The following is a 13,155-nucleotide window of genomic DNA, read 5'->3' on the forward strand; positions in this document are numbered from 1 at the left end:
GAAGGTAGGTTTACTCTTCCAAGTATTGTGAATTCAGGAGCCGGTCCCCGCCACCCCCAATCTATGATAAAAAAAAAAAAACCAACTTGTTCAGCGGGGTGTTTTTGATCCTTCCTGCTAGTGACCTTAATTAAGAGCCACAGAACAGAGCGGGGAGGACCCCTCTTCTGTCCTCAGGGCGCCTTAGTCCGGAAGGCAAGCCGAATTTGATGTCAGCCCCAGCCGCGCGGGCCTCCCGCTTCCCAGCACTGGCACAGGCCTCAGCTGTCGCCACCGCCGTCTGAGAGGAGCTGGCAGTCCCCTGAGACTGAGACCCCGCGGAAAGGCTAGGGTGCCCAGCACACCGGCGCCGGCTCCAGCTGCCGGCCACCTATGGGGACTGCGCGGCCGCCTTGCAGCTCCCGCAGGGCTGGGGGCTCTCCCGGCACCGCGCAGCACGGCGGCGTCCGCTCTACCCACTCTTCTCTAGCGAACAGTTTATTTATAGGGAGCTAAATTCTCCAACAGGGTGGGGTGAGGGGCGACAAAATTTGTCCAGCCCTCTCCGCAGTTCAATCCCTGCGACACAGACCCCATTCGATTAACAAGCAACGGACAAGAGCGAACCGAACCGGGCCAAGGGCCCTGCTCTGGGAGAATAAGTGCTGTGTTCGCCGGGGAAAGACGGATGGAGGTGACGGTCCGGGAGGATGGCTGCCGCGGTTCTCAGCTGAGGTGAAGACTCACCGGCCAAGGGCCGGACGAATGACCACCTTGGGGGCGCTTTCTCCTTTCCTTTTTCCTTCCAAAACCCGAGGAGAGGAGAGGAAGGCAGAGAGGCAGACAGACAAAACCCAGGGTGAAGAGACAAAGAGGGAGGAGGAGGGGGTGAAGAGAGAAAGAATGTAAGTATGAATATTATATTCGAGATATGAGCATATATGAGTGTGATGAACACGCCGAGAAAATCAAATCCTCATCTTTTCTGCAATCTACAAACAGAGACTGGCGCGCAGTTCCCGGGGATGCTCAGCAGCATCGCCAGCACAGCCCCCTCCCCACTTCACCCAGTCCTCTTGCCCCCGCCTGCCCTGCCCGCCGGGCCTCCTCAGACTCCCGCCCGGCTCCTCCGGCCCGGGGTACCACTTGGTCCCGCCAGTGTGTAAGTTTCCGGCTGGCCCCGCCCAGCCCCGCCCCCCCCAGCGCCTTGGCCCCGCCCCAAGCCCAGAGCCCGCTGGGCGGTGCGCTGATTGGCCAGCGCCTGGCGTAGCCCGGCTCGGCAGCTCGGGCTCTCTCTGGCTCTCTCCAGACTCCACCGCCAGTAGTTTGCGGCATCGGGAGGAGCAGCAGCAGCAGTAGCGGCGGTGGCGGGCGCAGGGGGAGACGGACCAGCGGGCGCGGATGGCAGCACAGCTCCAGCACACCATGTCGGACTTGCCCAGAGGGCAGTGGCACTCGCGTCCCTAGCCTGGCGCAGGCCCTTGGCGCGTTACGCTCGGCGGCATTCCGGCTGAGTGCATTCATCGGAGATCCGAAACCTCCCACCCCTGCTCGCTCACACTCCACACTCACACTCCCCTCACCACACACTCTTCCTCTCTCGCACTTTCACACACAGCCTGACAGAAAGCGAGCAAGACAGACCTCCCAAGCGCGAGAGCGTCCGGGAGGCAGGGAGCCCAAACGCAGCGCGGCCAGCGCCTCTCTGGGAGGATGGAATCAAGACGCTCCCGCAAGTAAACTTTGGCGGCGACATAACCGTCGACCGTGGCAGCTGCCGAGGCGGACCTCAGCGACATTCGACTGAGCTAGGAGGATTTCTTCCCACAGCGGCGGCGGCGGCGGCAGCGGCGGCAGCGGCGGCCCTCAGAGAGACACCCCAGCCTAGACGAAGGGAGGAGGTGAAGCCCCGGGTACCCGCGGCAGCGGCCCCGCCTCTCCTGGCCGGTACTGTTGTCGCTTTCCCTCCCCTCTTCCCCATTCCCCGCCCCCCACCCCGGGCCATTGGAAAGACTGGACGTTGATAAATCGCCATCGCCCCGTTTTCACAAACTTGACGTGGAGGCTCGGGCTGCGTTGGTAACTTTGATTTCCAAGACGCAAACGCCCGCAGTACAGCTGCTCTGTGGAGGGGACCCCGCGCCCACCTCCCATCCTGGACAGACGCGCCCCCCAAGCCTTCTGAAGCCAACCTCGGCGGGAGGGAGCAAGCTCTCGTCTCAGCAGCCTCCCTCTCTCCCCTCCCCCTTCTGCTGGCCCCTGGACCGCCATCCGGCTCAGCTGGATACCCGGGAGCCTGAGGCGCTTGACAGCAACTCAAAGTCCCACCTTTGATCATCCTTTCTCCCCAACAGACCTTGAAAAGGCCAGCGTGCCCCCCCCCCGGACCTCAGAGGGCGCGTTCCAGGCGGGTTCTCTCTCCGCAGCGAGCCAGAAGAGCTGGGGGGAGGTCTTTGCGCATGCCAGGTGCACAGACAACGCGTTCCGGAGCCCCAGTGCCGGTGCGCCGCGGCGGGCTGGGTAGTGCCTGAGAGGCTGCACCCCCACGGCCCTCCCGGTCTTTGCCCCAAGTGCGGTCCAGACTCAGCCTTCCGTCGACTAGGCAGCTCAGACGGCTTCGAATCCGCAGCCCTGCGCCGCTGCGGCCAGTCGCGCCCGGCTAACTTTGAAGGGGGAAAACTGAGTAGCCGGGCTGGAGGGAGGGGGCTCGGGGCCGCGTGGCGCTCCCTTGGCCCCCCGGAGCCCCCGGGCCCCCCGCCAACCCCCTCCGAGTCTGCTGCAACCTCAGCATTGGAGCCGGCGCGGGTATCTCCCCCGCGCCGCCGGGCCGCCCTGGGCGGGACTCCTCCCGAGGCCTCCGGGGCCCCGGGGCGCGCTCAACAGGCGGCCCGAGTCAGCGGAAAGCTGGAGCGCCGGCGGCGTCGGCCTCGGAGGGGTGTGGAGAGGCGAGGCCAGGCAGAGCCCCGCGCAGCCATGGAGTCGCTCCTGCTGCCGGTGCTGCTGCTCTTGGCCGTACTGTGGACGCAGGCAGCCGCCCTCATTAACCTCAAGTACTCGGTAGAAGAGGAGCAGCGCGCCGGGACGGTGATCGCTAACGTGGCCAAGGACGCACGCGAGGCGGGCTTTGCTCTGGATCCACGGCAGGCCTCTGCCTTCCGTGTGGTGTCCAATTCAGCTCCGCACCTGGTGGACATTAACCCCAGTTCGGGCCTGCTTGTCACCAAGCAGAAGATCGACCGCGACCTCCTGTGCCGCCAGAGCCCCAAGTGCATCATCTCGCTCGAGGTCATGTCTAGCTCAATGGAGATATGCGTGATTAAGGTGGAGATCAAGGACCTGAACGACAACGCGCCCAGCTTCCCAGCGGCCCAGATCGAGCTGGAGATCTCAGAGGCAGCTAGTCCCGGCACGCGCATCCCGCTGGACAGCGCCTATGACCCCGACTCGGGCAGCTTTGGCGTGCAGACATATGAGCTAACCCCTAACGAGCTGTTTGGCCTCGAGATCAAGACGCGCGGCGATGGCTCACGCTTTGCGGAACTTGTGGTGGAGAAGAGTCTGGATCGCGAGACACAGTCGCACTACAGCTTTCGAATCACCGCACTCGACGGCGGCGACCCACCGCATCTGGGCACTGTTGGTCTCAGCATCAAGGTGACCGATTCCAATGACAACAACCCGGTGTTTGGCGAGTCCACCTATGCAGTGAGCGTGCCAGAAAACTCACCTCCCAATACACCAGTCATCCGCCTCAATGCCAGCGACCCAGACGAGGGCACCAATGGCCAGGTGGTCTACTCCTTCTACGGCTATGTCAACGACCGTACGCGCGAGCTCTTCCAGATCGACCCACACAGCGGCCTGGTCACAGTCACCGGTGCTCTAGATTATGAAGAGGGCCACGTGTACGAACTGGACGTGCAGGCCAAAGACCTGGGGCCCAACTCCATCCCGGCACACTGCAAGGTGACCGTCAGCGTTCTCGACACCAATGACAACCCGCCGGTCATCAACCTGCTGTCAGTTAACAGCGAGCTGGTGGAGGTAAGCGAGAGCGCCCCCCCGGGCTACGTGATTGCCCTGGTGCGGGTGTCTGATCGAGACTCGGGACTCAATGGGCGCGTGCAGTGCCGTTTGCTGGGCAACGTGCCCTTTCGGCTGCAGGAGTATGAGAGCTTCTCCACTATCCTGGTGGACGGACGGCTGGACCGCGAGCAGCATGACCAGTACAACTTAACGATCCAGGCGCGCGACGGCGGTGTGCCAATGCTGCAGAGTGCCAAGTCTTTTACTGTTCGAATAACCGACGAAAACGACAACCACCCGCACTTTTCCAAGCCTTACTACCAGGTCATTGTGCAGGAGAACAACACACCTGGCGCCTACCTGCTTTCCGTGTCGGCCCGAGACCCCGACCTGGGTCTCAATGGCAGTGTCTCCTACCAGATTGTGCCGTCGCAGGTGCGGGACATGCCTGTCTTCACCTATGTCTCCATCAACCCCAACTCGGGCGACATCTACGCGCTTCGATCGTTCAACCACGAGCAGACCAAGGCATTCGAATTCAAGGTTCTGGCCAAGGATGGAGGCCTGCCTTCGCTGCAGAGCAACGCCACGGTTCGGGTCATCATCCTCGACGTCAACGATAATACTCCGGTCATCACGGCCCCACCCTTGATCAACGGCACTGCCGAGGTCTACATCCCCCGCAACTCTGGCATAGGCTATCTGGTGACCGTCGTCAAAGCAGACGACTACGATGAGGGTGAGAACGGCCGGGTCACCTACGACATGACCGAGGGCGACCGCGGCTTCTTTGAAATAGATCAGGTCAATGGCGAAGTCAGAACAACTCGCACCTTTGGCGAGAGCTCAAAGGCTTCTTATGAGCTTATTGTGGTGGCCCGCGACCATGGCAAGACATCTCTCTCCGCCTCTGCACTAGTCCTAATCTACCTGTCCCCTGCTCTTGATGCCCAAGAGTCAATGGGCTCGGTGAACTTGTCCCTGATTTTCATTATCGCCCTGGGCTCCATTGCCGGCATCCTCTTTGTCACTATGATCTTCGTGGCAATCAAGTGCAAGCGAGACAACAAAGAGATCCGGACCTACAACTGCAGGTAGAGCCAACTTTTTTTCTTTCCTTTGTCTTGGATGAATAAAGTGTATCTGTGTCTCTGTGTGAAAATCCGAGTGCTTTTGTTTCTTACTTAAATGCATGCTGTGTACATACTGCGCTTCTTTTTGGAGGGGGGCAAGTTTGTGGTAGTCCAAGTTGATCAATTCTTTTGATCTGACAATTTGCTGGAAGACAATCATTTACTGTTTGAGTGGTGGATTCTGTCACATAATGATGATGAGCAGGAAAGCAATTATCATTTTAAAATTTGCGCAGCTGTCTCCATGAAGTTATGGCAGGAAAAAAATGAGAGAGAGAGAGTCAATTTTCAGCAGAACCACCAACGCCAAGTCCACACTTGATTTCAGGGGCACAGTGTTTTGGGGACAGATACTGAAAGGAGAGGTAGTGCTGGTACTTGTCCGGTCCTGTTGTAGGGATAAACTGAAGAGAGCCTGTGAGTAGGTGTCTAAGGTAGGAAACAGAGAGTTGAGGGAAGAGAAAACAGGAATGTGTGGGAAAGCAGGTGACTAGTGTTTTTTAAAAGTGTTTTCTTGGCTTGTTTTGTATCCATTCCTCAAACATCTGGCTATGTAAGGTGAAATTCTACCAGTCATTCACGTTTTCACATATCTGGTTGGTTGGTGGGGTAGAGACCAAACATCCCAATAAGGGATAGGACTTCACTTCCAGATGTTGCAGTAAAAATAGCAATCTTCTGAAGCTGATGGTGTTTTTCTGTAATGTGGGATTCAGCTGTGGCATTAAGATCTGGTCCCTACCAGTGGATGTCACTATGGGCTATTGTGTTACAGTTTCTCTTGAAGCGTATGTAGGGTGTGTGTGTGTGTGTGTGTGTGAGGGGGGGATGAGAATAGAAACGCAGAAACTGGAATGACAAGTAGTATTTTTTTAAAAAAGATTTCCTGATAAACACAGAGGGTCTTGTTGAAGCCCTTTCTTACAATTGGACAGAACAAATAAGTCTAAGTATTTCTGGAGTCCAATTTAGGATAATACATGTAATTTTTTTCCAGCAGTGTCTCATCGAAACGGTTGAAAAAAAAAAGTTGTTTCTTTAGTTTGCTGAAATTGAATGATGCTGCTGTTTGCAACCAAGGTGTGTGTGTGCTTTCAACACACCTACACATCCAGTGTGTCTTTTGTGCCATCTGTGCTTGCATGTTAATCAGTCAAAATATGTTCCTGTAGGTCCAATTTGTATTTGACACCATCTGAAATGCACACTTCTGTGAATCAGAGCCCCCTGAATATGTAACAGCCATGCAATTATTGTTTCCCTTTTACTATTCTCTGCGTTACACAAGTTAGTAGACAAATGCTAACCACACATGAATATCAATCAGGTGCCATAAAAGAGCAGCTGCAATGCCTCATAAATGCTTTAATCCTGTTACTAGTGAAATGGCCGTGACTTTCCTTCAGCTCTGATTCATTTCAGATGGGAGAAATGGAAATTAATATTTCTCTTACCTTTGAAACCTGTGACTGCCAGTGGCGATTTTTATAGGAGAAAAATGCAGGGTCTGTAAAATTTTATTTATATGGAGATAATGATAGAGTGGACTCTTTTTAAGCCATTTCCTTAGTGTAAAGTAAATGTATAAGACCCTTTTCTTGATGAAAAAGAAATCATCTTGAAATAAAGATAGTGAAGGCTTTGCCACTTCTTGGTGATGTATGACTAGAAGTGAGAGCTCTTTCTGAGAGCTTGCCAGGGAGATCATTAAACAGGGAAGAGAGCATTTGAAATTAAAAAAAGAAAAAAGATAATTTCAGTGTTCTCCAACTTCACTCACATGTGTATTTTGTAAAGAGCTCTGTTCCCTATGATGGTTTGGGATTCATGAAGTACAGTTTAATTAAATAATTGGTCAATACAGAAAGGGCTTCTCAGTGAATGCCTCAGCCAAGTAATTGGACGGGGCATTGCCAAACTTACCCATCATGGGTAAACAAAATCATTAAAACTTCCCATTGATTCTGTAAACAGATTAGAGAAGAAAATAAATCCTAGTCCTGGGGTCTTTGGGATTTTATCTGCTCTCAAACTCCAGTAGCATCAGCTTGCCATCACTGCAAGTCTGCCTGAACACAGAGGGAAAGGGCGAGGGGAATGTAACTGCTCAGCCCTAGGAACATCCCCGGGACAGAGTAAGAATTTGCCTCTGGAAATATGCAATCTCCCTGTACGCCTAGACGTTTTAGAAACCTAAAATTCAAAAGCCTGTCTTCCCATATATTAGACAAGAGGTTTCCTTTTCTCAGCCCCTCCTGAGCCTCTTCCTCAACTGCATTCATTTATGAGACTTGCGAGGTGATCTGCAATTGCTGCTGAATTGGGCTCCCTTTTTATATTCAGACAATTAGCTTTGTTGAACGAGAATACAGGCATAGTCTTTCCCCTGTAAAGATCAACCTGTATTATTTATTAACCTGATTGTTTTTGCTGATTATTGCCCAGAAATTGAATTTTCAAACAATAAGGTGAATCATTATATGCAAAGTAATAAATGACTTTGAGAATCTGGCTAAGTTTTAATGTATTTCTTTTGACAAGTCTCTGAATGCTTGGTGTCTTTGGTGCACTGTGTCAGTGTTAATTAAATTGAGCTCTTTATGTTCCAGTTGCAGCACAGCTGCTTGTAGGTACACCTGAATGGAGAAGGATGCTGAAATGCACTAACCTTTAAATTCCTTTGCAGTAATTGTTTAACCATCACTTGTCTCCTCGGCTGTTTTATAAAAGGACAAAACAGCAAGTGTCTGCATTGCATCTCGGTTTCTCCCATTAGCAAGGAGCAAGACAAAAAGGCAGAGGAGAAAGTGAGCCTAAGGGGAAAGAGGTAAAAAGCACTTCCCCTCATTCAAATGGGTTTGGCTATCCTATTTCTCCAGGAGAGGAGGGGGTAGGGTGGGGAATAGAAGGGAGTAGGACTAGGGCAGGGGGCAGGAGGGTGTGGAAGAGAGATGCTGAGTGTATGTCAAAGGATGGGGTTTGATCTCCTACCCCAGTGCAAAACTCATCAGGTCAGTCAAAGAGGAACCTGACTGAGAGTGTTCACCACATGGCAAATGCCTGGAGGAACTGGAAAGGAGGTTATTTTTTAATTCCTTCTATCTCCTCTTCTGTTAAATTAATACTTGCTTCTTATTTCACCCAGGGGTTCCTTTGGGTTCCAGGGGAGCTCCAGATTTGAGCATTTTCATGCTTTCTCTCCCATAGGCTCAACTTTCCCTGTCCTCCCCACCTTTGCTAAATAGCCACTCACTATGAGAAATTCCACAATCAAAGTATAGAAACATTTTTTGGGAGGATGGAGGAATGGGAGGTTTGTGTGTTTAATATTAAAACTGTATGGCCCTTAGCTTGTGTTCACATGTAAAAAGCACAGGGAGAAACCCGATGATGTAATGCACCAGAATAAGAAGGTGGAGCAGAGATGGGGTGCAGCCCTCTGGGGTGCTTAATATTTATTAATCAATGCATGGTTTAGGAGGGCATTAGCAATACATGTTGCCTTTTTTTTTTTTTTTTTTTTTTTTGGTCACACAGAATCGCTGAGTATTCCTATGGGCATCAAAAGAAATCAAGCAAGAAGAAAAAAATCAGTAAAAATGACATCCGTCTGGTACCCCGGGATGTGGAGGAGACAGACAAGATGAACGTTGTCAGTTGCTCCTCCCTGACCTCCTCCCTCAACTATTTCGACTACCACCAGCAGACACTGCCCCTGGGCTGCCGCCGCTCAGAGAGCACTTTCCTGAATGTGGAGAACCAGAATACCCGCAATACCAGCGCCAACCACATCTATCATCACTCTTTCAACAGCCAGGGCCCCCAGCAGCCAGACTTGATCATCAATGGTGTGCCTCTGCCTGAGGTGAGTGTGGCTAAGAGGCTCTGTCAGGTCCTCCCAGATCTCTTTCCCATGCTGCTCCCCCCCTCCACACACCGCTTAGGCTTCTAGGCTGGAGAACTCCCTGGTAGGGGTGGGGAGAACTTCTCTGCCTAAGCCCAATTTGTAGTCAGGGTTTGCTACCAGGGTCTCTTGGGGAAAAGGGTAACCCAACATATTTGGCCTTGTAGGGGTGGATGTTGGGAGTGAGAGCTCAACGGGTTGTGCCTTTGAAATCTCCCTACGGTGTTCTGGCATAATATGAATTTGCTCCACCTGTTGCAAATGCAGTATGTTTGCCAGCCAGTGATTCCAGCATTCCAGTTAAAGTGGCGGAGAAGGAGTCAACAAGTAGTGTTAAAGATGGGTGAACCCTGGAATGCTCAGGGGCCAATTTCCCAGCGCGAGAGTGAGTCAGCTTCCTGAAGCCCCTTTTTGCTTTTTCTTTGGCCATATGTGTGCCCTGCCAAAAATATGGATGGGCTGTTTAAGGGAGGCAAACAAAAAAATTAAAAAGCCACTTTGCCATTTCTTGGTAGTTCTTAAGGTAATGTTTGACAAACTAGGAGGTGGGAATTGTCACTAATAATGAACATTTCAGAAATAAACTATGATTTGAGTTAGCTCTGTTTCCTTTTACCAGGTATGAATGTTTTCAAACAGAAGCATTTTTTAAACACTATGTGGTCCAATGTTTGCTGGCTCTTGAAATATTTCAGGGTGTAGGGTGATAACATGGATGATGGTGGGTGGGTGTGTGGGTGGAAGGCTATAAGTAACAGTTCTTAAGTTGGTTTCATTTTCCCATGAATTGCTTAAGTCCCTCTTTGGTTGGAAATTTGATGCACTGGGAGGCATTATACCCTCTTCCAGGCCACTATTGAAAGGAATACTGTGTATTTGTAAGGCACTTTCACATTTTTTGAACCACCTGCACAACCATTGTCTCCTTTGATCCTTGCAATAGTTATCTTGATAGATTGCCCTTCAGTAGATGAAACAGAGTCCAGAGACGGTAAGGGAGTTGTTCAGACTCACGGAGCAGGGCATGGAGAGACACACAGAGAAAGGAGGGGGATAGGGAGGGAGAAGAAGAGGGAGATGGAGAGAGAGAGGGAGGGGGGGAGGGAGGGAACAGGGGAGAGACTAGATGGCAGGGCTCTATAAACTCTCTGGCAAGTGCTGTTTCAGTGACACCTTCCTGCCTCAGAAATAATTCAGCCTGACATACCTAGGCTATGATGAATGTAAAATGGTCTTATAGTATTTGTATCAATTTCATAGGGCAGAGGGTTTTAGGACTACTTGAATCAATTGCTTTTCCTAGTTTCCTGAAAAATCATTCTCATCAGAAGTAATTGGACCAAACAGCAATGCTTTTAATGAGAAACCAATGATCTTCTGCCAGCAACAAAAGCACCGATATTTTCAGTCTATAAATCTATAAATAAGGATTTATTGAAAATCTAATATCATGCTACAGAGGCACAGTTATAATTATGGATAGCAGTATATACTACTAGGAACTAGATCACAGACTTTTTGGAGGACTACTTGTGGACTACTAAGTTCAGCAACAGAGAGGAAGAGGTAGTGTAATGTGGTGGAATCAGGTAGAACATGATTTTGAATCTGGAGGACACCTCTTGGTATGGAATCCCTCTGAGTCTCTGTTTCCTCATCTACAAAATGGGCACATCTACCATGCAAGGTTGGTCCGAGGAATAATATGATTTTGTGTAATGTAAAGGGTATGACACATACACGTTCCCTGAATCATGGATCTCTTCACTCGACAATAATTGGAGAATTATTTATAACGGCCTGCACACCCGAGTGTCACCCCATAGTCACTGTAACTAAAGGGAAATTTAAGTTGGTTTTATAAAGATAACACCTACAAAGTGGTGTGATTGGAGTATCCATATTGGACATTAAACAATGGAGGTGAAAGATGGTGAGGTTGTGGGTTCAGGTGCTGACTGCTATTGCCTGTGGAGATAGACAAAAGAATAATCATCTGAGGGCTTGGTGATTATTTCTGGAATCAATTCAAGGCACTAGAGAAATGTGGGCCCTGGTGCTTATGAGATACTTAGAGGGGGCGGGAGACATATATGACTGTGCCTGCGTGGTTTACCAAAGATCTTGGTGTTCTTTTTGATTCTCCTATAGGCGGAATGAAATAAAATATTGCTTCAATTATTCAGGAAAGCCATTGAAAGTCTGAATTCTGATCCTCTCCCCAACTCACAAAGCCCCATGCTCTCCTTATTTAACAAAATCACAGAGAGATGTAGTGTCTAGGGCTAGTCAAGGGCCAAGGCAGTGTGTACTAGACGCAGTCCTGTGAGTTCAGCTGACAAACCCATCCAGAGAGGAGAGACCCTCTCACAACTGAGCATTAATCAGGCCATTTTAACCTGCATCTGTCACAAAGTTATGCATGGGGAAAATGACACTTCTCCTTTTCTTTCCATATCATAAGCCCCTGAACGAGGACTAGGGAGAATACTTAAGTACAGTGAAATCTACAGAAGAGCAAGAATGGTTGATTCATACATTCAGCTAATACTTATTGAAGGTACACTTTTTTCTGCTCTAGGCTCTGGTGTTATAGAAATAAAAAAGATGTTTTGTCGTCTCAAGGAATGTACATTCTAACAGGGGAGACAAGCAAACAAATAGGTGATTTGCAGTATGGAATGATTCCTGCTACTATTGCGTTCAATAGGATATTCTCCGTTCCTAGGATAGTAATATCCTGATGTATTTCCTACCTTCTCTTTGTATTTTCTTATTAATTAATTAATCCATCCAAGAAACCACTATTTATTAAGAAGTTATAACAGAGTGGTGAGTGCTATGATGTGATAAAAATGAGATTCAGTGGAGATTTCTGTATTGAATCTTAACGTCACTTACATTTTTCTTTACATTATTTCATCAAACCATTCTTTTATTTGTTCATTAATTAACCCCAATAGCATTTGTCACACACTTAGAATGTGCTAGACACTGTACTACTTGCCCAGGATCCAAAAATAAAACACTTGATCCTTGACCCTAGGGAGTTTACAAGGAGACAGACAAGTAAACAGGTCAATTCAATTCAGGATAACATTTCTTTTCTGAGCATATGTTACATTATTACTCTCCAGACTGGGACCAAAGCACTGCACATTAGGTTTCTCTGCTGGGCTACCTTGTGACAAACCCACTGTTTCGTTAGCTGCAGAGTCAGTTACAAGGCTCATAATAAAGGAGTCAGAGCTTCTTCCCTTGCAGCACTCCATCATACCGTATCACCATGGCATTAGATATCTGTAAGCATTATTAGAAAATCCAATGTGCTCAGCTGTCTGGCAGGTACCATGGGGATCCCAAATAAATATGAGATGCAGCATCTGCCCACAGAGAGTTCAGTCTGGTTGGGGAGCTAAGATCACCCAGTGATTTCCCTGCAAGCAATACAAGAGAGTTTCTAACCACATGTTACTTTGTAGACTTCGTGCTCCCCTTCTGCTTCTTCCTTGGCAACCCTGCTATCATTTATATGTAGACTTACTGTTGAGCTCCTAAGGTTTGGTGCGGCCTGCAAGAGGGTAACTTTTGCATCAATGTGCAAACCTAGCCACATCTGAACATTGTTGGCTCTAGAAACCAAAGGGAATGTGATGTTAAATGCAGTTAGTAGGTAAGGTAAAGGGAATGGAGCACGAGTCTGGGGAATTGGAACTCAGCCTTTAGTGTCACAGAGACTGTCTTGCCTAGAATAGCATATCGTTATTTACCAGTCTTGTGATGTTGGTCAGGAAATCAGCTATGTGGATTTTGTGGTTTTGTACACAAATCTGAGGAGGGAAAGTGGAAGATGTCTTTGCTGTTTACAGAAGATTTTTGTAGAATTAGTGATGTGAGCTATCCCTTAATATTTTAAATTGAAGGGTGAGATTTGCATTTCTTGGCATCCTGGTATATTTAGTCCATAGATTTAGTATATGCATAAGTGAATGCATGTGTGGTGGGAGGAGAGTGAAAAGAGGGGAAAAGAGATTGAAAAAGAAAGAGAATGGAGGAGAGAGAATAATAATAGTTTTGCCAGTTTGCTAAGATTTTTCTAAAAATATTCCAGCA

The 13,155-nt window shown here is 49.4% G+C and overlaps 1 protein-coding gene across 4 annotated transcripts in view; it reads left to right on the forward strand.

Moving 5' to 3' along the window:
- Positions 1 to 1,309: 1,309 nt before the first annotated feature.
- PCDH19 (protocadherin 19) overlaps positions 1,310 to 13,155 on the forward strand; it is a 114,608-nt gene continuing 102,762 nt past the window's right edge. For 2 of the 4 annotated variants that reach the window (XM_045805137.2, XM_087860386.1), the window contains exons 1-3: positions 1,310 to 5,099; positions 7,825 to 7,965; positions 8,676 to 9,003. In XM_045805137.2, coding sequence (XP_045661093.1) covers positions 2,953 to 5,099; positions 7,825 to 7,965; positions 8,676 to 9,003 — 2,616 coding nt within the window. In that variant the 5' untranslated portion in view covers positions 1,310 to 2,952. The remainder of the gene's footprint in view (positions 5,100 to 7,824; positions 7,966 to 8,675; positions 9,004 to 13,155) is intronic. The other 2 variants (XM_045805134.2, XM_045805136.2) reach the window with 1 other exon arrangement.

The sequence above is a fragment of the Ursus americanus genome, chromosome X (assembly GCF_024610735.1).
Source record: "Ursus americanus isolate L20-20 chromosome X, mUrsAme1.1.p, whole genome shotgun sequence".
Classification (NCBI taxonomy): Eukaryota; Metazoa; Chordata; class Mammalia; order Carnivora; family Ursidae; genus Ursus; species Ursus americanus.